The sequence below is a fragment of the Ipomoea nil genome, unplaced genomic scaffold (genome assembly GCF_001879475.1).
Source record: "Ipomoea nil cultivar Tokyo-kokei standard unplaced genomic scaffold, Asagao_1.1 scaffold0164, whole genome shotgun sequence".
Lineage (NCBI taxonomy): Eukaryota > Viridiplantae > Streptophyta > Magnoliopsida > Solanales > Convolvulaceae > Ipomoea > Ipomoea nil.
Window position 1 is genome coordinate 1,516,019 of NW_017616592.1, and position 26,918 is coordinate 1,542,936.

Consider the following 26,918-nt stretch of genomic DNA (forward strand, 5'->3'; position numbering starts at 1 on the left):
TGGTCACTCCGACCAAATTACCGATCAAATCTCACCGGAAATTTTTAATAGGTCAAATAATGAGGGCTTTTTTAGTCATTTTACTTTTTACCTTTCTGCTTCGGCGAGCAACTCCATTTCCGGCGAGTATGCCGGCTCAAAATCAGTCGCTCCGGCGAGGCTCAAACCCACACCCACTATTGTTCTTGACTGAGGCTCCGGCGAGGCTATTTTTAGATGGCAAAGCAATGAGAAACCAGACATGACACAACATTGAATTTCACCACCTTCGACACACTACTGTTGGTTTTTTCTATTACTGGAGCACCGAATATCGGAAAGAGTGGTGGGTTTATTTTGCTAGGGAGAATGGGTGAAGCGCAGGCAAACGGCGGCGGAACGGAGTTCGGAGTTCAAGAAACAAAGCAGATGGAAGTAATCGAGGCGAAACAGGGGAAGAATAGGGAAACAAACAGCGCAGAACCGCTGCAGACGGCTGCGACGGCGTTGAGGTGGGAGAGCTTTCTGACGAAGATGGTGCTCAGAGTTTTGTTGGTGGAAGCTGACGATTCTACTTGCCAGATCATTGATGCTCTTAGTTACCTTACTCTGTTCAGCACTGCTTCGGTTGGTAGCTAGTGGTTGAGCATTTAATTCATCCGACGATTTTACTCTGCCGACTCCCATCCCTCTCCTCTCCGCCGCATCTAAGAGAATCGGGAAACTCATCGAATTTCGCCGGAAATGGAGAAACTCATCGGGGAAGAAAGAAAAGACGATCAAATGACTAAAATACCCTCCTTATTTGACTTATTAAATTTTTCCGGTGAGATTTGGCCGGTAATTTGGCCGGAGTGACTAAAATTGAAAGAAATTGCATAGTCAAGGTACTCAATTAACATTTTTGAAAGTCAAGTGTTGCAATTAACACAACCCCAATTGTCAGTGGACCAAAATTGAAATTTTCTCTTTTCTCATAAATTAAATAAAACCATTTTTATATGAGAATGGTTCCCTTACAATCATATCCTTCTAATTTATTAACTATAAATACCAATTAATAGTGAGTAAAAGAATACAATTCATTCCTTTTTAAAAAAATTATAGAGCAATAACAATTGCAATTAATAAAGTGCTTATCGAATTGGCTGGTTAACAATATTGAGATTTTTTTGAGGGATTGGGCTCGACTTCGATCTTCTTAATAATAAAATTATCATAGAAATCTTTTAATTTTATTATTCATCCGTAGTTAGTCTCTAATATTTATAGGGTATATTCGATTAGGACTTTTGCAATGCAAACATTTTTTTTTTTAAACCAACCATATTGATTGTATTAATGAATCATAGCATCCCAATACATTGAGTATTCTTGAGAAAAAGCTAACGAAGCTAAGGTATGCGCATGTAAATTAACTTGTTTAGAAACATAATTAAGATAGCAAAAATTAAACGAAGCCATAGATAGTCTGCAATGGTCTATCACGACCCCAGCATAGGACAAGATAGCTGACGAGCTGTGGTGCAAAGCGCTCCGCAATTCTGAATAATCTGTGAGAAGATCCACCATCGTGACATTCCTTCCCCTTAACCAGGACAAGGCTTCCTTACAAGCCGTAGCTTCCGCCATAAGAGGTGAGAAACAGACGGGTAGCTTGCCACTTGTTGCTGCGATAAAAGATCCGTCCGTGGCTAGGAGGACCGCTCCATACGTCGATTCGCCGGAAGGTGGTTTGTAGTCGGCGTCGATATAGCAGCGCGGTCGTGCATGGAGTGTAGGGGATGATGCCACCGGCTGCTCGCGGCTCTGGTTGCGTAGTCGGGTTTGATCGAATGCATGCAGGGATGCCACGGCCTGTCGCCGGACAACGTTGGGGTGCAGCAGCGATCCATCCCATACCGCCGCATTTTGGCTCCTCCAAAGATGGTATAGCACGGCTACCATTAATCCATTCTGCTCCTCCGTCAATACTGCCAACACACCCATAAGCCATAAGAGAAAAGAATCTGCTACAATATTCATGATAGGTAAGCGTGCAACATCCCAAACAAGTCTAGAATAATTGCAAAGTACTAGAGCATACATAACATTTTCATGAGCCAAGCCACACATTTGGCATGTAGGATCCCCATCTACCTTCTTTAAAATAATAGATTTTTATAAATTTTAAATGACTTTCATAATTTTTTTAGACTTTTGTAGAAAGCCTATAAAAATCTACACATATAAACTTCTAATGACTTTTTTTTTTTTTGTTTTTAATTTTAAAAGTATACAAATTTAAAAAGTCATTAAAGGGTGTATTCAATTAGAACTTTCGCAAACATTTAAAATAATAGAGTTTTATAGATTAAATGACTTTCATAATTTTTTTAGACTTTTAATTTGTAGAAAGCCTATAAAAATTTACATATATAAACTTCTGATGACATTTTAAAATTTTTATTTTAAAAGGTCTACAAAAGTCATTAAAGCTCTAATATTTAATGCACCATTAGATTACTATTCACTTTAGTCCTTGACTTTTAATTTGAACAAAATATGTACCTTAACTTTCATTTTTTACTAAAAATAGTCCTCGTTAAAATTTCTGTTAAATGGGTATTAAATCTAAGGGGTTTATCATCAAATCAATAATATGATTATGATTACATCTTTTAAAGAATTATATGGTAACATACTTAATTTCAAATATTCATAAAAATTAAGTTAATAAATATAAAAATCGTATTGTAAAATGTACTGTAAAGCAAAATTATTATAAATATATAAATTATTCTCATATTGTTAAGCCAAAATTTTATTATTCTTAGATTAAAATTTCAAAAGATAATTAGTTATCATTATTTCAAAAGTACAATTATTTGATAGTTATAGTATCAAATAAATTCATAAATGATACAAATTTGTGGTATATGTTGATAAATTACAATAAGTAAATACTTATTTTGAAAATTTAAAAGTATAATTTATTGTTGACCAATGAAGTTTAATACACAAGCTTTTAAAAACCCTTTCACCTTTTCAAAAAAAAAAAAAAAATCCTTTCACAAATAATAAATGATTAACACTACACTTTTATCTTAAATTTACCTTATAATATTTATGTGGTAATATTTGATTGGATATTATTTGGATTTGATTATTGAGTAGATTCACTTTTCAACTTGTGGGAGGATGAACGAATTAATGAATAACCAATTACTGATGTATATAAAGAATTTTAGTATCACTCAGGATGTGAACACAAGAAGGTGATTAAATTCAAGAGGGAAAAATAACATACATAAATAAGAGTTAGTAATATAAAGTTAATTATTTATAAATATATAAAGTATTTATTATTTACATATAATTAAAATGAGATCACAATTAAAATCTATGAGAGAGGATTATTTTTTAATATTGTCATAATACATTTATTTTTTTAATTTACAAAAAGTCAAGCATTTGCATGCTACCCAAATGTATACTCTGGATGAAATCTACTTCGTGACCTAGAAGGAAATAGACTACAATGAGGTAATTAAACCAACCTAGGTAAGTTGTCCGTAGCTTATCGGCTCAAACTAAAAAAAAATAAAAAAAAATAAAAAAAAAAACAGCTCCGCCTACTGAGAATCAAAGTTGAAAGCTTGTCATTATCAAACGGATTGTCTGACCAACTTAGCATGGAGTTTCTCCAAAATGTATTTATTTAACAATTACAATTGATGGTGTTAGGATACTTGGATTGGGCATAAGCGTGGCATTAGACTAAATTAAAGGAACAATTCATGAACCATATTCATATTAATTATTAAATTAACTCACATAATTCTCTTAAATAGGTAATATAATCATATTAATTAATTTGACAATAAAACCCTTAGATTTAACACTCATTAATAGAAATTTTAACGGATGATTATTTGTGGTAAAAAAAAATGAAAATCAATGTAGGTGTTCTGGTCTAATTGAAAGTTGAAGACTAAAATGAGTACTATCTCAATAGCCAGAAGACCATTTATGATATTAACTCAAAATCCTATAGACAACTTTTATACATAACCCCCCTCCCCCTCCCCCATTAAATTAAAGAGTTTCACCCACTGACAAACATGGTAAAAAATAGTAGCATTAAGTACTTTTTGGAGTGTACCAAGACAGGGCATGTCTTGTAATATATGGAATTATATTACGGAAGTATTTACGGAGTATTGTTTAATTTAATCTGAAAGCATTTTACAGGTCAGCTTATTTGCTCCACTTGAATGCAAGGTAAAGATTGAAGATGGACTTTTCAAAATTCCCTTTTCAAACGGCACAAAAAAAAATTGAATTTCAAAGAATTGTTTCGAGAAGAGTTTACTAATCTTTGGGACCTTCTGATCCTTTCGGCGCCAAAAAGAAAAAAAAAAAAAAAAACAACTAGGGTATGTAAATAATGTACTCCGTAATATGTCAAAATGGGATGCACTATCAGAGCAATTAAATTTATAAGTAGAATAAAATTGTAAATAAATTACTGAAAAGGAAATACTTTATTCCTCTTTTAAATTTCTCCGTCATTATTTTACCTCATAATGTGACTTCTATTCATTGGGTGTTCATGAATTGGTAACACACCACTAATTAAAAATAACATTTTGTTATCAATTAGATATTGCATGCCATATTACCATGTCATGAGGGATGGATGGGATGAGAAAAATATGATGGGTATTTAGCATTACTCTCAAATTAGTATGCATTTAATTTATCAATGAATTTCTGTAGGTAAAATACTAAAACTAGTAGATATTTAAGCCAATAACTATTTTATTTTATTTTTTTAAAAAAAGAAGCTATAACTATTTAATCTATAGTTAAATTTGTTGGTATTTTTGAGTGAATAGGAAAACTTGCAGCCACTATCCGAAAGTGTGCTTTCGATAAATCCCGCCTTGTGACCCTAGCTAGTAAAGGACCACAAGGAGGAAAACAAGCTTAGGTCGTCCATAGTTGACGGGCTCAAATCAATGATGCAAATAGACAATTTGTTGGTATTTTGTTACTTTTTTCTAGTGAGTTGAGAGTATCCCGATGTGTTTACTAATTGAAAATAAAAATTAAAAAGATATTTATATAGTAAAAAGTTATTTATTTATACATTTTTGTTATTAAAAAAAAAAGGGAATAAAAATTGGAGAAAGAAAAATTAGATAATTAAAGTAAATATTTTTTTTATCAAGATTAAGAAAAATGTAAATTTTTAATAAAATAATCTATCACACTACAAGATGTGAAAATTAGAATGAACGTTAAAGAAAATAATGCATCGCAACTCTTTTGTTAATTAGAATATTCGAACCACCAAAAAAAAAAAAAAAAAAAAAAAAACTCCGAAAAAAAAATCGACATCATTTAATTCCCTAGTAACTTAAAATGAAACTCCTAATTATTAAAAACTTTCAAAATGTCCAACAAAAACCATCATTTGTTATACCATGGCAAATTATGATCCATACATTGTTATATGGACCATAAAAAAAAATACATTTTTAATATACTAAAAATACATTATTTATACTTTTAAAAAAATACATTATTTATGTACTGAATATACATTATAAAAAATAAAGTACTTTTAATATTTAAATAATGTACTTTTCCTGAATACAATGTACATTTTTAATATATTAAAGTACATTATTTGTGTACTGAATATACATTATTTGACAATATGATCCACACAATAATGATTGGTTATACCATATACCAAGGTTCACATTACATTGTTGACCTTGGTCCAAAATGACATTTAAATTATGTACATATAATTAACATACTCCGTATTATGTACTTTTAGTTCATAAATTATGTACCTACTATAATTAACATATTATACATGTATCGTTAACATATTACGTACTTGCAATTAATAAATTATGTATGTATTATTGTATTATAAGTTATAACTACTACAATGAACATATTATGTACCTGCGGTTAATAAATTATGTATATATATTTAACATATTATGTTCCTTCAATTATATTTATTTATAGGTACATAATCTAATAACTGAATGTACATAATATGTTAAATACAAATACATAATCTAAATATCGTTTTAGACCAGAGTCTACAATGCAAAGTGAACCCTGATTCATGGTATAGTTTGCCAAAAACCATCACATTAAATAAATTTATTTTATTGCAGTTCAAAGAGTCAATTATCCACCACCGAGGTTTGATCCTATGACATTCCCTTAAGGAGAGCCACAAAGGTGCCATATGAGCACGATGTGCTTTACAATATTTATACATTTAATAGTACAATTTATGAAAAGCAAAATAAGAATTATACATGGCTACTTAATCAATTATCAAAATTGCATTAAATATGTTCTCTTAGACGGGAGAATTGATCTCTTTTAGATAGAAGGAAATTTATCTCAAAATCTCTTATGTAAAATCTTAAAATTATGTCACTAGAGACTAGTTGATCATTGAGGATAATTGATCTTTTAGTTAATATGCATGATATATTCAAACTTTTTTTTGTTTTTGTTTTTGTTTTTTGTGATGAGAGAAACTACACTTATTGTACGTCTAGCCGGGGTTTATTATACATATGAGATAAATTGTACTAATAAGAATACCATGTGCAACTGACTTAACTGAGAGATTTATGATGATAGTTGAACTCGTGACCTTCCAGTACAAGAATCATGTTCTATTCAATTCACTCGTACATTCATTTTAGGACTAGACTTACCGTTGCTTTTGTTTTATGGTACATGCATGCATATCAAAATCCTTAATTTATGTAGGGTTATCTCTCCATGTTCTTCATGAGACTACCCTACAATGTTATTAAATCCTTGAACAGTTTGTACTGCAGTAGGAGTTGCCATGCTTTTAATTTATAGTTGGTGGAGTCATTGGTAGGGCACCAACTACCAATAATTTAAATTCAAAATTTGTAATATATGCTGCTTGCATTTGTTTACACATGTAGTACGTACTATATTTGTTTGGTTTGTAACTGCAAATAAATAAATTAAAAGTACCTAGGCTACATTTGATAACATCCTTATATAACTTTCCCCCCCCCCCCCCCCCCCCCCCCCCCCTTAGTGAAGTGACTAAACGGAACAAATTTTTACACGACAAAATTTAACATGAAAATAACAAGTTGGGTTTAGCCTTAATTAACATGTCATGAGTCATTAACGGTTGATCCATTAAGGTAAATTATAGTGTGGTCTATAATCTACTATATTATATAAAAATAATATTGTATGTACATAAAAATGACACCAATAGCAATGAATCTATGTATTTAGTATTTACATTGATGAATTTATGTATTTACGTTAGTGAATTTATGTATTTATAATAATGACTTTTATGAACTAAATTTTTTTACTTAAAGTAATGACTTTGTGTACATGTAGATTTATATTTAAAATTTGAAAAAAAAAAAAAGAAAATCAATAGGAGTGACATTTAAAAGACTAAAAATTATGGAGGAAAAAAATTATAACCACGGACAAGTTAAGAACTTATTAAATTTTGTGTCTTAATTAACAACTCTAACATGTAAAACTTAACATAATAATATTAGTTATGTTGTTTAGATGTTATTTTTATCATTTTTTTTATTTCGAAATTTTTTTTTAAAAGAAAAACCATATATATATATATATATATATATATATATATATATTAACAAACCTATTTGCACAAATTATCAGGTAATGAAATGTAAGTCGCTTGGTCTTGTAATGTACATCAAATAGTAACTTACTTGTTCTCATGTTGATTAACTAGAAATGATAGAAAAATCACATTATATTCAAAGAGTAGTTAGAAGAAAATGCGATAAATAATATCCTTGGTGTTAATAATGGTTTTGTAGTGATAGAAGAAAATGCGATAAATAATATCCTTGGTGTTAATAATGGTTTTGTCACACCACTACAACTAACAATAAAAATGTATGGAAAAGGACAAAAACCGTTGATTGAAAATGAGATAATCATCATATAGGGGTGATCTCACAGGAACCCAAGCCTATATATGTATGTATGTATGTATGTATGTGTGTGTGTGGGGATTATAATAAAAAATATATTTTTAATATAATAAATGTACATTATTTGTGTATTGAATATACATTATACAATATAATGCATACTCAATACACAAATAATGTATATCCCCTTAATACAATTTATAAATATTAAAAGTACATTATTTTTGTAATGAATTTATATGATTTTACAGTATACAAACTATGGTCCACACAATAATAATTGTACACACACATTGTGGGTCGGGTTGAGTTTTATCACTTTTTATGCGGGTTTTGTATATAAAACTTGCATGCAACCCAGTCCATTATGAGTTTGATTTTTTAAGACTTACTTCAGACAATCATTATTGTGTGGACCATACTATCAAATAATGTACTTTTAGTATATTAAAAATGTACATTGTATTCAGGAAAAATATATTATTTGAGTACTAAAAGTACATTTTTTTTTGAAAAAAAATGTACATTATTTTGTATAATATAAATTCAGTACACAAATAATGTACGTTTAGTATATTAAAATATACTTTTTTTATAGTCCACATAATAATTTGTCTACCTCCGACCCACCACAAACAATCATTTAAAAGAATTCCATCCACGCATGGTGGATTCAAGTGGATATCTAGGGACGGATTAAAATTATCATCCCTATTGTTTTATTCTTTACCTATCATTAACAAACAATCAATGTTATATATATCAATGTGGGATGGTGTTTATTCTTTACCCATTATATTCTTTGTTTTAAATTCATTTCATAAACCAAGCATATTGTGGAAATGTAAAACTTGTAACTTGTCTACATATTCTACAAGAAGTTGATTTTTGAAGTTTGCTATGGTTTTTAAATTGAACAAGTCCTGAACTTGTAAAAAAAAAAAAAAAAAAAAAAAAAACACCTTTGGTCACTACCCAATAGCGTGCACAAGGTATATCTTATCTTATGACTCTAATTGATAAAGGATCACAAAAAGTAACCCAATATAACTTGCACATAACTGATCAGGTCAAACCAAGGCCAATAGTCCTGTAGTGTTATTAGATTTATTGAAGATGGATTGACAGCTGATGGGAACATGTCTTAAAAGTTTATCAAGGATCTCTACAATAAAAAAATAAAAGTTGAGCCAAATTTTCTTGGAACATAAAAACACTTTTAGCAGTTTACAACTATAACTCTTTAAGCATAGTATTATCCCATTGTGAATGTCCAATTGGAAGACATCAAAGCTTTTCACTAATCCTTCTTATTCCTTTGTCTATAGTTAGAAGGCCAAGCTGTAGTCTTTCTTCACATATTTTTTCATCTCAAACATACTTTCAGCATCTCCTCCTCCAATCTGTTTCTCTATATAACAGCAAGCAGTGTAGTGTAGGCTCATTGAGTTTCACATGTCTGGCTTGCAACCTTCTCCGAATTCTGCAAATAGGTGTCCTTTGAAAGGAAAATTTTCAGATTTTCAAGTTCAGAATACCAAATTATTGGTTGAATTTGAACTGTATAAACCAAGATTTCAACAACCACAGAAACTGATTCTAAATAAATGCAAATGGAATTGAGTTGAATCTTAAACAATAGTAAAGCTCACCACCAAGCCGGCCTGTCCCGCAGTTAAATATTCTCATTCATATTCCGCAACTGATTAGAGATTTAGAGTTGACGACCTGAATCTGAGCATGTTCTGGAGCAATGGGCTTTGCAGCAGCAACTGTCTTGGCTGGCTGCCTTAGCTGCGTTTAATGGCTTCCCAGGTTACATTTTCATAGCATTTCCAAACTGAAGTAGATGTTGTCAAAAGACAAGCCAAACATTGATAGGCATGTTAATATCTTAATGCAAAGGGCTAATGGTTTCAATGAATCTCCATAGCTGGAAACTAAAGTCCAAACCTCTTCAGGAAGAGAGACATAAAAGGAAATTGAACAATTACTCTGCCATTGAAGACTTCACTGGAGGATGATTGGCTGAACAGGATGAGGAAAGAAAGGTCAGGCTTCCAGAATAACTTCTTTAAGCTCCACTATCAATAGCTTGGCATCATGAATGATACTTATCTGTCCAAACATCCAATTCTTTTAATACGTAATTACAATAGAATCTCTCTGCTCACCAGTAATTTCCACATGAGCATTCACCATCCCTGAAGTGATGAAATCTCTTTCCATCTCTCACAATAATCTCCCTTGCCTCTACCTTTGACATGAACTTAAATGCATTATGGCAGTCCCCACATATCCGGAGGTTCTTGAAGACCCTAATCGTGGCACTACGAGGTAGCTTCAAAAGCCCAAACACAACAGCAAGTTTTTCGCTATGAGTTGACAAAGCATACTCCTTTTGTTCAATTTCCATATCCTGTAACACATACTTCGTATCTGGAATATATCCAGCTTTCCTCATCTTTAGTGCTAATTCCTCCAGATAGTTGTAAACTGCTTGGATTTCAGGGTGCCTAGTATCGTCCACCAAGAATACATGGACCTTGTTTTCAACTTCAATCCAACTACAGCCAGGCTCCTTCTTGACCCCTCGTTCCCTCATTAATTTTCGTACATTGGCAGCATCACTCCATCTGCCCGCAGAAGAAAACATGTTTGCCATAAGTATGTAGCTTCCGTCATTTTGTGGAACTAGGTCAAAGAGTTTATCTGCAGCTTGCACTGCCAACTCAATGTTTCCATGAAGTCGACAACCAGAAAGAAGAGCTTCCCAAATGGGTGCCCCAGGCTTAAAGGGCATAGTCTGGATCACATTTGTAGCTTCTGAGAACCTTCCAGCTCGAGACAACAAATCAATTAAGCGAGAATAGTGATCTTCTCCTGGACTTATGCCATACACTCTATGCATTAAATCAAAATAATGCTGTCCTTCTTTAACTAACCCTGCATGACTACAAGCAGATAGGACTGTAAGAAAGCTTATGCTGTCAGGAGATATACGCTCTTCCAGCATCTCTTCAAAGAGTTTTATCGCATGAGCACCATGTCCATGCTGCCCCAAGGCTGCAATCATTGCATTCCAAGACACAGAATCGAAAAATGGCATTGTAAGAAACAGACACTGCGCAGCATCAATGTCTCCACATCTTCCATAGAATGTAATTAATGCATTTCCAACAGAGAGGCTTGAATCAAATCCACACCGTATAATCTGAGCATGGAGCTGGCGTCCAGTTTCTAGCGCAGCAAGCACTGAACAAGATGCAATGGCTCCTGCAAAAGCATAGTCACATGGCTCAAACCCATTTAATTTCATTTCGTTGAATAACCTTAGACCTTCTTCCCCAAGCCCATTTTGTGAGCATCCAGATATCATCACTGTCCATGTTAAGGAATTCTTCTCTGGCATCCCAGAAAAAAACAATTTAGCTTCATTAATCCGTCCAGCACTCACATATGCAGACAAAATTGTATTCCATGAGATCAAGTCCTTGGTGGTCATCTGATCAAAAATTTTCCTAGCATCATCAACTCTATTGCATTTCCAATACAACGTAATCAAAGAATTATATACTGACACATGAGCATGCTCCATAGGTGTTGTTTCTGTCCTTACTATGTAACCATGCACCTGCTTTCCATGGAGAAATAATCCAGCATCAGCACAGGCACTGAGTACATTTGAATATGTAAATCCATCCAGTTTAATCCCTAGCAAGTACATTTGTCTAAAAAGTTCAAACGCTTCAGAGATTAAACCCTTATGCACATACCCTGAAATCATTGCATTCCACGCCACAACTAACTTCTCATCCATCCCATCAAACACTCCTCGTGCAGCATCAACATTATCATTCCTTATATAACCCACAATGATTGTTGTCCATGACAATTCATCCCTCTTGGTCATCTCATCAAATACCTTCCTAGCTGATTCCATTAAAAGCAATGAAGACACAAAGGGTGAAGATGCGCACCTAACGTACACTGACAAAAGGGCATTCTGTACAGAAGTAATCGTCCCAGTCCCGGACTTGATAACAGCACAATGTAGCTGCTGGCAGTGCAGTTCACAATCGGCTATAAGTGCCAAGGCTGCGAGCACACTAGTGTAAGTGTACTGGTCAGGCTGAAAGTTGTTTCTTTTCATATCATTGAAGACTTGTATAGCAGCATGGCCATCATTTTGATGCGAATAGCCCGTGATCCTAGCGTTATAAAAAACCGTGTCGCGCATGCCTAAAGGGGTTCTATCAAAAATCTCTGCAGCGAGGTTGGGGTCCCCAGAAGCAAAATATGCAGCAATCATGGTCGTTCTAGCAACAATATCCGGTTGGGGAATTTCGTCAAACAGGTGGCGTGCGTACAGGAGGTTAGAGGACTTGCAATAGATATCGATGAGGCGGTTGAGGATGTGGGCACGAGGCTTGAACCCGGAGGTGATCATGTTGGCATGGATGCTTCTAGCAAGAGAAGACGTAGCAGGGGTGTGTATGTTTGAGGAGCAGAGTTGAAGGTGGGCCGCATAACGGGTGGCGAGTTTACCATTGTCCCGTTGGGCCAAAGTTTCAACAGACCTGGCAGCGACATTTTTCATAGTCACAGATGTTAGCAGTAATAGTATGAGGTTAGAAAGATACTTCATTCTCCATACATGAAACTCGGAAGCTTTTCTTCACCATGAAGAGTGAAGACATATTTTGGTTGTTAGCAGTTTAACATACTTCCTCAGTTTAAAATCAACTTAGTTCATCCTACATATTTTTGTTTTCCATGTAAAATTAATATGACAATTTTACTTTCACCATTCTTTATTAATTACTCTTATTATTATTATAGAGTTAATTCCACTAAAGATCTCTTTGTCTTTTGGTAACAATTTTAAATTTAGTCCTAGACTATCGTTTTAGTCATTTTACATTTCAGATTATCGTTTTTTGGACACTTTTAATCATTCTCATGACTTTCTCTATTTTTAGTAAAGGCATTTTTGTCTCTTTATATTTTTCTTTTATTATTTTTCCGATTTCAACCGATTTAATTTGTTTAGAACTAAACCTTTGATTTTTAATAACTATATTTTTCAACGGATTTTTAATAAAGTCCTAAACCAATTAAATCGGTTGCAACGGGAAAAATAACTAAAGAAAAATATGAAGAGACAAAAATGCCCTTACTAAAAATAGAAAAAGTCATAAGAAGGACTAAAAGTGTCAAAAAACGATAGTCTAAGATGTAAAATGGCAAAAACGACGATAGTCTGAGATGTAAAATGGCAAAAACGATAGTCTGGGACTAAATTAGGAATTACCACCAAAGACAAGAGACCTATGATGAAATTAACCCATTATTATATTATTATTGTTGTGTGGGGTTATATGTGTCATTATATTCATTATTCCTTACCATTCCAAACAATGAAATTCATATTCCCAGTAATTTTTTTTTCTACCAACCAAATAATGAAATTTATTTTCCATGGAATTTCAATTCCATTTTTTTTAAAATATTTTTTAACGAACCAAAGGAGCTATAAATGGTAACCGTGTTACACTGAAGACATAAATTTGTTTTACAAATCATATAAATAAAAGTCATACACCAAAACAGGTCTCCCCTACAGTGAATTGAACATTTTGGCAAACAATTTAGTAGCCATACTCTAATCCTCCTGGATTCATAAGATTTAACTTTCAAAAACTCAATTCATCCGATCCTCAATAATGTTGTATTGGCAAGTCAACAGAAATCGGACACACTAATACAATACAAAATTTTAAAAAACATAAAAGCATTATTTGCATTGATCATAATGATACTACATACTTTAAAATCAAATCATTGAGTGATCAATGCAAATAATGCTACACATGATACATATGAGAACTATAGAAAAGGTGTGGAAATGAAAATGAAGTCTAGCAATTACCTTTGCAGAATGACCTATACCGAAGAGTAGAAAAACCTTAAAGTTAAATGAAAATGACGTCTTGTCTTGTGTATTGGGCGGTTCGATTTTGTGAACCATTCAGATTTTGATTTGTATAAATTATACTTAATTTGTTTATTTTTAAGTATAAATTGTTGAAAATAATGAACCAAAGTCGATTTAATATCGCAAAATAATATTTATATATACACACAAAAGTATATAAAATATTATTCGATATATATCCGATATATATATATATATATATATATATATATATATATATATATATATATATATATATATATATATATATATATATATATATATATATATATATATATATATATATATATATATATATATATATATATATATATATAGGCTCCGGATCCCATGAGACCCCTATTATAAATGAGATCATGAGACCTCATCCTATCCATCAATTCATTCTAAAAGGATGGTTGTGATTGAATGACAAATATATAGCAAGTAAGGATATTTTTTTAGTAGAAGGACAATAATGTAATTGTAGTAGAGTGGTTAATTTTGGATAGAATTAATTTGGAATCTTTAGAATTATATTAGGGTATATAATAATGGTAATAAGTTGTAATAATATTGTTGTAGTGTTGCATCAACATTACCGTGCGCAGAGGAGGGTGCATGCCAAAACAGTTTTAAGCTTGTGAATGGACAGAGGTATGTGTTCAAGGACTTTATTATTATTATTATTATTTTTTTTTGTGATTTTCGACTACAGGTGTGTGCATTAGTTAGTGAAGGCGTGTGCAACACCATAGACCCGGTACGTTGCGTGTAAGTTAAAATTTTGTTCTGTAATGTGAAGTGCACGCAGGTAGGTTTTTGATCTAATAAGAAAAATATTTTATTAAACCATTAGGGAACATGGTAGTCGCTGGTGTGTGCATGTAATTGCTTTGGCGTGTGCGAATTGTAGAATGGGGACCTGTCAATTATGATCCGTTTAGTGTGTGGATGGTGCATTTATACGCATCTATATGTATTTTTTTTCATGAAAGTGTTACTAAGAAATAGTATGAGCTGTCTGTTTCAATTTATTAAATTTCAATTTTAATATAGGGTGGTGTGTGCATGTAATTGCTATAGCGTGTGCGAAATGTGGAATGGGAACTTGACAATTTTGAGCCCGTTATTTTATATCAACATTTATTGTTAGGGGTGGGGGTGGATGCCTGTTGTTTCTCTGTTTTGAAAGAAAATTACTGGTAGAGTAGTATTTGTTTGTTTTGTTTTGTGGACCACAGTTTTTGAATACGGTGGTGTGTGCGTATATGTGCAGTAGCATGTGCAACGTGTGTGGATGATGCATTTAAACACATCTATATGTATATATTTATTTCATGAAAGTGTTAATAAGAAATATTATTAGGTGTCTGTTTTAATATGCCAAATTTAGATAGTTTACAATGAAAATGATAGCAAAATTAATTTTTCTATGTTTGAATTCATCTGTTTTCGCGCTATATATATATAAGGTGGTGTGTGCGTTGATGTTCAGATGCTTGTGCATTTTGCTGTAACATGGAAGTTGCATACACATGTCACTGTACACTTCGTTTATTTATAAACAAAAATCATGAACCAAAAAAGAAATTATACATTCGCAAAGTGAAAGTTTATTACATTTGGTCTACATTACTAAAATCAGTGCATTCAGTACATTTAATAAAGGACATCAAAAAGATGAAAAATTAATCAATGTAAAAAATAAAGTTCAATAAATAATATATTAAAAAATATATAAGGAAATATCTTACTCTCACAATAAAAGCAATATTTTTTAAGATCTGTAACAAAAATATAAGACACGCAAAAACACATCTATAATGTAAACAATGCACCCACAACACAATACACACGCACCCACCCAAGAAAAACAAAAATCCTAAGAAACCCCAATTTCTCAAAAAGGAACACAAAAAAAAAAAAAAAACCCTAAGAATATATAAAAGTTTAAGAATATATGAAAATGCCTCACACAGACCAAAATCTACGGAGGCTCACCATATGCACACACCTAATCCACCAATGCACCGACCAAAACACACACATGCACCCACAAAAATTAAAAGACATATTTGAAAAACTACTAAAAGTTGGCAAAGAAGTAATAACTAAGGACTTTTCTGATTCCATATAAAACAAATCATTACCTTGAATCAAATGTAAAACTATTTTAGTTTTACTTTTACAGGACAAACATTAACTTGAATCTAATGTTATTGTACAGGATGCAGTGCAGTGGTTACCATGGGACAGGATAAACTAGAGGGTCAATCACATCATCAGTCCAAAACTAGAGTAGAATATTGCAGAGCTACAAGGAATTTGGCTTCTGAATTTATTTCTAATCATTGCTGCATTCAAGTACTCCCAAAATACTTAACAGTTAAACAATCCTTGGTTCTTGGAGAAGGCTAAGAGGTCATTACATATCTAATCTAATGGTCCAAAACTTCCCCACACATTGGTTCTTATTTAGAGGACAAAACATTACCTTGAATCAAATGTTATTGTAAAATGCACCCACCACACAACACACATGCACCCACCCAAGATAAACAAAATCCTAAGAAAATCCAATTTCTCAAAAAGTAACACAGGAAAAAAAAAATCTACGAATATAGAAGTGTCAATGTAGCGAAAATATTACATTTAATCATTAATTTATTCACTGGTGAGTATGAAAGGCATTAGCTGCCACCCCTTGCATTCCCAAAGCATTATGATTCCCTCCTTCATCTTCATCAGAATCCAAAGTAAAAGCATAGCAAGCACCCATTTCCATCTGTTGCACCTCTGCACCAATCAGTCTATACTTTCTACTTTCCTGCCTAATCTCATTCTTCTTACAAACTATACAGAAAACTACAAAAATAATGGCCACAAGCAGGGCAAGATGGCAATTGAATTGAAGCTGAAGAGAAGGAGATACTATGTGTGTGGGAAATAAATATTCACTGGTGAGTATGAAAGCCATTAGCTGCCCCTAGCATTCCCAAAACAGAATTATTCCCTCCTTCATCTTCATCGGATGTGCCCCTGGTCATTATACCCCCCCACACCGGAAAGAATCAACAACAATACAAAAAAAAAAAAAAAAAAAAAAAAAAACACACACACACACAAACACAACAGGTCCTCACCGGGACCCTACCCACCCCCCCCCCCCTCAAAACACAGCCATGCAATGAACCTACAATCTCGAAAACACGCAAAAAGAAAAAAGAAAAAAAAAAAACCAACATTGCACTAGACGAAATAACCTGCGAAAAAGAACCGAAAAAAAATCCTAAACCCCCCCACCCCCCCAAAAAAAAAACAGGAACTAGAACACTAAATAACCCCGCTGACATTGCTCTCCCCACCGTAAAAATGCAAAATCAGTACAAAACACACAAATAAACGAAGCAAACCTAATTGACCAAACGGCGACGGAATACCTGGAATAGAACCGGAAGACCCACCCTTCTGACCCTCGGACCGCTTGTTGGTAAAACCCGCCATGACTTCTGCTTGGACGGCACGGGCTGAGCGTAACAGAGACGGGGCTTCTCGTAGAATGAACGGACGGCGAAAAAAGGAACCGCAGAAGAAACTAATGGAGACGGAGAAGATAACAAAGTCACGCAAGGAAAAGGAGTTGAAGAGACGGCAATAACTCTGCAAAAAATCTTGATATGCGATTTGAGACTATAATTAGCCCTGCACACGCCTAAAAAATCTGCATACTAATTAATATACCGTAATAAATATATCAACAAAAAGACACCAATGCCCCTAATTCTAAAAAACCAGCGCACATGGCCTTATACATCATTAAATCTGGAGCGTTAAAAAATACAAATAAACGAATAAGATTGAGCCTTACGATCTCACATGTCAGTAGGACCTCACCGAATCCAAAATCTATATATATATATATATATATATATATATATATATATATATATATATATATATATATATATATATATATATAAACAAAAAATGGAATTTATAATCCTCAAATTATAATTCTAATCTAACGAAAAGGAAACAAAGTAAGGATTTATTGCTTTAAAGCATAATCCCAAACCGGAGAAGAAAGGAGATGAAGAAGAGTGGTAAGTACGATTCGAGCGTAAACTCATTTTCCTTAAAATCTTATTTGTCACCTCCCAAAAGTGATAGGAGCGTTGTGGCCTAGGCTTCCTAGGATAAAACATACTACGGTTTGACGTTTGAGCACCCAAACGAACGAACCCGGCGAACTAGAGCATGGACAGAACACACCCGCAAGACAAGAATCGGAGCAGAGTTTTGAGAGAGTAAAATCTAGTGTGTGTGTGTGTCTGTTGTGTCTCCTTCACTTGTTATTTCCTCGTAAATTTGCTGCTCCAACAACAAACTTATATAGGAGATTGAGGTGCAAATAGCATTCAACAATAGCATTTAAATCCGATTTAAAAATCAGATTATAACCTTCAAAACTGACTATTTAATATGGAGTTTAATTCTGGAATTAATATAGAATTAATTTCGTAACAACTGAATTAACCCATTCAAACAGTACAGACATGTACCGTGCCGAGCGGACGACTTCGCGAACCGAACGTACCGTTCCAAAAGGTACCGCGCCTTCGGATGCACCGTGCACCAGAAGACCACTTCGCGAACCAAACGTACCGTTCCAAAAGGTTCGCGAACCAAACGTACCGTTCCAAAAGGTACCACGCCTTCAGATGCACCGTGCACCAGAAGACCACTTCGCGAACCGAACGTATCAAGTCGACTTCGACTTCGCAAGAACCAGCATATATGAGTTCAGGCTTGGGTCTAGCCTTGTCACACGTGACAAAGAGCCTCTACACTATATGATTCAATAAGTATTAAAAGAGCTCTTGTATAAATAGTGGGGCAAATCCTCTTTCCAAACCAATGTGGGACAAAAGCTTCTTCCAAGCTTTTCCCTTCATTTTTCCAACTCAAATGGGTCTACTTTGAGAATCAATATCTCATTCACCCATTATCCGTTTTGAGCGTACAATATATCAATCTCTTTGTCTCACTATGAAGAACCCGAATCCAATTTGACCCGACGCAAATCGGAAGTGGACCCCACTGATAATTGTACCACAAAATAGCTACTTAAAATGTCATTTTAATGCTATTTTTCCTACATAAATCACATCGGATATTATGTGTTCAGGTGTAGTCAATTTTAGTCGAATTTTGATTTTGTTTGGATTGGAAAAAAAATTAACAACTTTAAACTAAACTAGTTAAACCTTACAATTTTACAGTTTAGTGAACAAAAAATTACAAGTTATAAAATACAAATTACATGTTACAACTTAAAATTTTATACAAAAACTAAAATATAAATTTAGAAATATACAAAATTATATTGTCCATTGTCCAACTCAAACACTCCAAAGTCTCCAACAATTTTACAAATTACAAGATTTACAACTTCCAGCAACTCAGCATTCATTACCTACCTGCTCAAAGTTAAATAAATGAAAACCATTATCACAATTGTGCTGAGAAAGGAAAAAGTGTTTAGATTGCTATATTTTCATATCAAGGTAGGATTAGGGGCAAATTACTACTTGAGTTGTAGAACAAAACCTAAAAGTCATGAGCAACGTAAAATACAAATTCAAAATTCTTTGATTCAGACAAAGGTGGAAACTTCATTATAGCCAAAAGAAAAGACCTAAAAAATTAGAAAATAAATGAGGAAGGGAGAGTGATATACCAGATCAGATTACTATAAGACTCTCAATATTCAATCGATGAATCAAGGCAAAACGCTAAGACCTACTGAACTGATATTAATATACCTGTATTTTACTCAAGGCAAAATTCAATTTTGTCTTTAAAACCCTAAACTATTAAATTGTGGATACTTTTAATCCTTCTTGTACTTTTTTTTTTTAGTGAAATTTTATTTTAAACAACTGTAAATTGGTCTAATCACATTTTTAAATCTTTTATCATTTTTGTTCATCTCTTTCGCTGTATTCCACCCCAAATAATCCACCGAAATCCCTAAAAAAGAAGGAATTGAATGTGCCGGTTTTTACTAACATTTCTATGTGAACTATAAGTTCCAAAAAAGTGAACCTGGAGGTAATAGGGTGTTATCTTTGTTTTTTCTGAAGGGTGTCATCTTTGTTTTTCTGAAATGTATCAATAATAAAATAAAGCACAAGGTAATCTGGAAGGTGTGGTTGAGTGGAAAAGATTCATCTATCCTTAATCAAAGGTTAAGGATTTGATCCTTGGCTTTGGGGTTGGATCAGCCTGGGGTGCCACGATAGTATCGGGTGTTTAAAGGCAAAAATGATAACTTCACATTAAATGTGAAATTGCCACAAAAAACAAGAAATCCCATTTGGAATCAACTCTATTAATTTCAATGAATTCCGTCTTTAAAAATAAATGAAATGTTAAAATTTGATTTACCAAGTAAAGTGATATTCAGCGAACATACAATCATATTTCTTTGATTTACGAAAAAGTCCGTAATTACTATTCGAATGTGGATTTTGAGTGAAGCTCTGCATATCTCACATTCTCACCTTGTGACCTGGCCTGGCTAGCGCACAAAGGACAACAAGAGATAAATGACAAATTATAATATAGCCTATGAATCACATTGAAAGGTGGATCACTAACAAATATTCATTTTTAGTATAAAAGTTTATTTTTATATACTAAAAATTCATTTTTAGGTAATATACAAATAATAAACCTTCAGTACACTAATATTCAAAAAATAAACTTTCAATATATTAAGAATGAACTTTAGTATACTAACAATGAACTTGAATGTCAAGTGATTCACCTTACGATGTTGACCATAATTCATTTATATGATTGAAAGTAAATGAGTCTAGATTCTCATAACTGATTTGATCGGCACACACCAAGAAATTAAAGGGGGTGTTTGATAAATAGTTGTTAGCTGATTTGTGTTAGTGGGTTTGACTAGTTGATATCATTAGCTGATTGGAAAAAGATGTTTGATAAATTAGCTCTTAACCTATAGATGATTACATGTAAAATGATTTTTTTTTTTAAAGCTAATAAAAAAATTTCTTTGAACAACTTTTTGAATTTTAGCGTTTTGGAGCAATAAATTGTTACAAAAAGCTAATTAATTAAACACTCATATTGATTGTTTAATCAAATCAAACGGGTAATAATGATTAAACAAGTTAAAATTGACTGACAAGCTAACTATGTTACCATGGCCAAAATAAAAAATACCTCCCGTGCCAAAGAGTGGAACTTGGAACGAAACATACCTACAATCTCGATCTCTCTATTGGATTTACATACATGCAGATTGGGTTCATGAATTTCCAGAAAGAAGTTTTTAGTCATTATTATTATTATCAGCAGAAAAATAAAAAAGAAAAGCCGGTTGAAAATACAAAAATTGTCCTTGCTTGTAGGAATAATAAGAGTTAGTTGTTCAATGTATGTATTCCCGGGCTTTTTGCTAGTGTTAGAAAATAAACCATCCATTCTCCAAACACAACCATGCATGCTCCCATACTCCCAACAAGCTAAGGGATGCGCACATCAGAAACTCCAAAAACAAAAAACAGAAATCCCCAAAAAAAACCTAAAAATTTTATAATCTCCCTATCTACCTGTTCCAAATTAACCAAGGGAAATTAATCATCTAAAAACCCCCTTCACCATTTCTCCAAATCATCATCATTTTCTTGATTCGAGCCGAGGGATTTTCTTCATTTTCTTTAATTTTCGTCCTCCAATCCGTCGTCACAATATGACAATATATTATCATATGATGACCTGCATTTTTGCATTATTGCATTGCTGATTCCCCATATATTGGTGCTGGTGTTCAAGAATTCTTCATAGAGGTGATTAATAAGGGGTTGAAATATAGGTGCCAAGGTAAAGGCGAAGATTAAAAAACTCAAACACATATATTCAAAGGTTAAAAAGATGTTTGAGCATGAGAATGGCAAAGAAGCAGACTTAGAACATCATCAGACTGCTGATATCACCATTCAGCATGGGGATAAGGGCCCCACTCCCTCCTCCACCAATGATGACCATGTGTCTGCAGCTCCTCCTCCCCAAAAAGAAAGACAACCACCTTCAGGTTAATCCAATACTCATCATTTTTTTTCTTAGCTCGAAACCGATGAGCTGACTCGATAAGACTGAAAAAATTTAGGCTCATAAAAAATTAAGGAAAAATTGTACTTTTCGTCTCTGAGTTATAGGGCATTTGTAGGATACGTCTCTATGTGTTGGTCATATACTGCTGGAAATTATGGAATTTCCGACCACCTGAAAATGATCTTAAATCAAGTCGAAAGCCTTGTTCCGACCACTTTTGGTATCCGGAAAAATCTTTATTGCTATATCCGACCGCTTTTTGCTTTCGACTTGATATAAGATCACTTTCAGGTGGTCGGAAATTTTATAATTTCCAGCAGTGATACTCACTTTTCGTCCCTAAGTTTCATTGACGTTGTACTTTTTGTCCCTTTACTAATAAAACATTAGGGACGAAATTTGTTATTTTAGTATTACTCAGGGATGAAAAGTAAGCACGAAAGGACGAAAAATGTCATACTCACTTTTCGTCCCTAACTTAGGGACGAAAAGTGCAATTTTCGCAAAAATTAACTTGAAATTGATAAGTCTGATGGCCTTGACTAGCACGAAGCCTAAAAGGCTGGTCCAATTGACATCCCTACCTACAACATCACATTTTGCCTAGTCACACGTATGGAGTTTTACTCTTACTCGGAGAAAGTCTGACCCAGGGCTATGATAAATTTTTAAGTTAAAGCATGTCTTGAGCTAGGATTCTGATGAACTTTTGTGTGTGTGTGGATGGATTCTTAGATATGGACATGATGAAAGAAAGGTTCTCTAAGCTGCTGCTGGGGGAGGACATGTCAGGAGGAGGAAAGGGTGTTTCATCAGCTCTGGCTTTATCAAATGCCATCACAAATCTAGCTGGTAATTAATTAAGCTTTTTCTTTCTGCAGATATTCAAGAATGTTGAATTGGTATCATGAAATTGCTATAACTCTTGTGTTGGATTGATTGATTATTGTTCCATTTCATTTGCTTGGATTCTTGTTTAGCTTCTGTTTTTGGAGAACAATCCAAGTTACAACCCATGGCTCCAGACAGGAAGGCAAGGTGGAAGAAGGAAGTAGAGTGGCTCTTATCTGTCACAGATTACATTGTTGAGCTTGTCCCTTCTGAGCAAACGGGAAAGGATGGAAAAATCATGGAGGTAACACAACATTATTCATTATAGTTCGATTCCTGGGAGAGGCTTATTGGTATTCTTGATTTAAGCCGGTCAGCTATAGACAATTTAACCTGCTTTACATCCTTGTGGTCTTTTGTCGACTAGGATTACAAGACAGGGTTTACCAGTGCCCACTTTCGGGTCTGCGTGTTTCCTTAGCCACTCAAAACATTATAATTACATTATTCATTGTAAGGTTACAAGTTTGATCCCGGGAGTGGTCTATTGACCTTCTTGATTTGAGCCAGTCAATTTTGGACAACTTACACTGATTTATCTCCTTGTTGTCCTAGAATTACAAGACAGGGTTTACTGGTGCATACTCTTGGGTCTGCGTGTTTCCCTTACTCAAAACATTATAATTACATTATTATTGTAAGGTTACAAGTTCGATTCCTCGGAGTGGTCTATTGACCTTCTTGGTTTGAGCCGTTCAATTTTAAACAACTTAAGCTGATTTATTTCATTCTGGTCCAAGAATCACAAGATATGGTTTATTGGTGAACACCCTCGGATCTTCGAATTTCCCTAGTTACCCAATACATTATTCATTATTATAATTATAATAATATCAATTCTCATATATATGATTTCATGTTTGTGAATGACAGATAATGGTGACACAAAAGAGAAGGGACCTTCTGATGAACATACCTGCACTAAAGAAGCTTGATAACATGCTCCTAGTAAGAAACCTAGCTGAAATTCCTTCAATAATATAATTATATATATTTTCCGACCGGACATCATTGAATTGTATGATTCACTGCAGGACTGCCTAGACAACTGCAAAGACCAGAACGAATTCTGGTATGTGTCGAAAGACGCGGATGAATCAGAGAAAGGTGTGCAGAAGAACGCCAAATGGTGGCTTCCCACAGTTAAGGTTCCGCCGAATGGGCTGTCTGAAGCATCCCGGAAATGGCTGCAGTATCAGAAGGACTGCGTGAATCAAGTGCTCAAAGCTTCCATGGCCATAAATGCACAGATTTTGTTAGAGATGGAGATCCCAGAAAGCTACATTGAATCACTCCCAAAGGTAATAAACATTTATTAAATGTTGATGTTTTTCACTTTTGGTCATCACCATTTTCACTTTTGGTGAGAAGTTTAAGAACAAAAAAAAGAAAACTTCAATTATGATCCCTCGACTATGGTTTTAATTCAAATTAGGTCCTGACTATTCAATTGGTTCTACATTTGGTCCTTCGTCCAATTTGTAGGCCATGCCAATTCAATCTAATTATCTAAATCCCAGTCAAGCTGTAAAATAGGTATCGAAAAGTAAAAAACAAGGTACCGAAAAGTCAAGAGCTGTGTTTTGCGTTTTTTTTTTCCCAGTTTAGGTTGGCTGGCAAGTTGAACGAGAGACCAAATGTGGGAAGAATCGTATAGTCATGCACCAAATTGAAAATCTTGATAACGAGGAACCTTATTTGGAAGGGTATCATAGTCGAAAACTAAAAGTGAAGAAATTTAAAAAATAATAATTTTACCCTTTAGGATAATTTACCCATGATTAGTCCGAAAGGACCAAATATGAAAAGGACTTAAAATTCGTAAAATCAAATATAAAACAAAATTAACAGTTGGAGACCAATAGAAATTGTCTCATAGTCGTGGGACTAAAGTGAAAAGAAACTCTTATATATATATAAACATGAAATTTGAGTGATATATATGTGTGGTTTGTACTGTGTAGAATGGTAGATCAAGTCTGGGGGATTATACCTACAAGAGCATAACAGTGGAGTTTTTCGACCCGGAGCAATTCCTGTCAACGATGGACCTGTCATCAGAGCACAAGATACTTGATCTGAAGAACAAAATAGAGGCATCTATAGTGATCTGGAAGAGGAAGATGAACCAGAAGGAGGTGAAGTCTGCTTGGTCTTCAGGTGTAAGTTTGGAGAAGAGGGAACAGTTTGAGGAGAGAGCAGAGACCATTTTACTCCTCCTCAAGCATCGTTTCCCAGGCCTCCCTCAATCCTCCCTCGACATCAGTAAAATCCAGTTCAACAAAGTAACTCCATCTATTCTATCCTTTTTTTTTTTTTTTTTAATATAATAATCCTTAAATTTGTAATTTAATCAGAGAAAAGGGTCAAATAGACCCTAAACTTTATCTCAAAAATCAATTAGACCTTTAAAAAGTGCAATTAAACCTTTAAACATATCAAATTAGGTCAATGAAGTCCAAAACCGATAAAATGACCTGATATTACTGATCATTTCAATCTGACGACAGATTCCGATGACCAACGACAAATTCCGGTGATAGGCAACGACAAAAAAACTGTTGCCAGTCACCTTGTATTGCAGAAGGCGACCAATTGGTCGCCTTCCGCCAGAGAAGGCAACCAACCTTCTCCATGGGAAGGAGACCGGATCTAGTCACCTTTCCCGCAGAAGGTGGCCAGTTGGTCGCCTTCCGTCGGAGAAGGTGACCAACTGGTTGCCTTCACCAATAGAAGGTGACTGGCAACCACTTTGCCGTCGCCGGTTGCCGGAATTGAAATAACATGTAATAATAATTTTATCAGTTTTTGGTTTTCATTGACCCAATTTAACATGTTTGAGGGTTTAATTGTACTGTTTTAAAATTTAGAACCTAATTGACTTTTGGAATAAAGTTTAAGAGCCTATTTGATACTTTTTTCATTTAATCATGGAACTTTAAAAAACTACAATTGAATGGTGTTTAGGATGTGGGGCATTCTGTGCTGGAGAGCTACTCGAGGGTACTAGAAAGCCTTGCGAACACAGTAATGTCTCGCATTGAGGATGTCCTGTACGCGGATTCTCTGACACAAGAGCCGCCGTCCCCGGAATGCTCGGCGTCGGATTCGTCGACTCCGGGGGCGCCGCCAAGCGACTTGGCTAATGCTTCCGCAGAAGACGCAGAATCTGGAATGACATTGCTGGATTTCATGGGCTGGAACCTGGATTCAGGAGGCGGAGGAGAAGCAGAAACCAAGAACAACAACAACTCCAACGAGGAAACTGATGAGAAATCCCCCATGGCGACAAAACCCCTAAACGCTAACTCAAAAAAGATTTCCTACGTTGAGAAGATCGAAAGTAGGGCCGTGATTAGTCCGACAGCACGCCATTAAAACCGCGTCAAATAGAACCTGCCCAGAAACCAGAGAGAGAGAGAGAGAGAGAGAGAGAGAGAGATCTATGTACGTATGTATATGTATAGTATAGACAGGTTAACCGACCAATTCAAGTGTAGATACTCCAAAAAAAAAACCTTTTTAAGGAGTTAATGGATTAGTTAGTTAGTGATTTGTAACTGTTGGAGCTCCCATACGCACCCATTGTGGATAGGGAATTGAAGTTCAAACACATTATTATTATTATTATTAATTGTATATGATTAATAATTCAATAATACCTTTAAATATACCTAGTATTCTTGGATTATAGGTATTGTAATATGTAATATTTGGCATTATATAATATACAGATTTTTGCAGTTGAAGCGTTCCAAATAGCAACAGGTTCAGGAATTATGGGCAAAACCTTCTTATGGAAAATTGAAATTAAATATTGATGCTTTTGTCCACCATGATTCAAATCACATTGGTATGGGCTGGATTCTTCGCGACCATCATGGCCTTTTTGTGGCAGCGAAATCTGATAC

General features: G+C 34.0%; 2 protein-coding genes across 5 annotated transcripts; one reads left to right on the forward strand and one right to left on the reverse strand.

Moving 5' to 3' along the window:
• Positions 1-9,050: 9,050 nt before the first annotated feature.
• LOC109175112 (pentatricopeptide repeat-containing protein At1g25360-like) lies at positions 9,051-12,737 on the reverse strand. Of its 4 annotated transcripts, none has more exons than XM_019324373.1 (3): positions 12,632-12,737; positions 9,641-12,568; positions 9,051-9,471 (listed from the first exon to the last, which is right to left on the reverse strand). In XM_019324373.1, the coding sequence occupies exons 1-2, from the start codon at positions 12,634-12,636 to the stop codon at positions 10,159-10,161; spliced, it is 2,415 nt and encodes an 804-aa protein (XP_019179918.1). In that variant the 5' UTR covers positions 12,637-12,737; the 3' UTR covers positions 9,051-9,471; positions 9,641-10,158. The 4 variants fall into 4 exon arrangements, with proteins under 4 accessions (XP_019179918.1, XP_019179913.1, XP_019179922.1 ...); XM_019324368.1 differs by having other exon boundaries at positions 9,641-9,828; positions 9,983-12,737; XM_019324377.1 differs by lacking the exon at positions 12,632-12,737 and having other exon boundaries at positions 9,641-12,199; positions 12,378-12,462.
• Positions 12,738-21,936: 9,199 nt separating this feature from the next.
• On the forward strand, positions 21,937-26,623 carry LOC109175561 (rho guanine nucleotide exchange factor 8). The gene is made up of 7 exons (XM_019324837.1): positions 21,937-22,096; positions 22,852-22,968; positions 23,097-23,251; positions 23,881-23,955; positions 24,042-24,308; positions 24,972-25,292; positions 25,975-26,623. Exons 1-7 carry the CDS (start codon positions 21,937-21,939, stop codon positions 26,383-26,385), a joined length of 1,506 nt encoding a protein of 501 aa, XP_019180382.1. The 3' UTR covers positions 26,386-26,623.
• Positions 26,624-26,918: the final 295 nt, after the last annotated feature.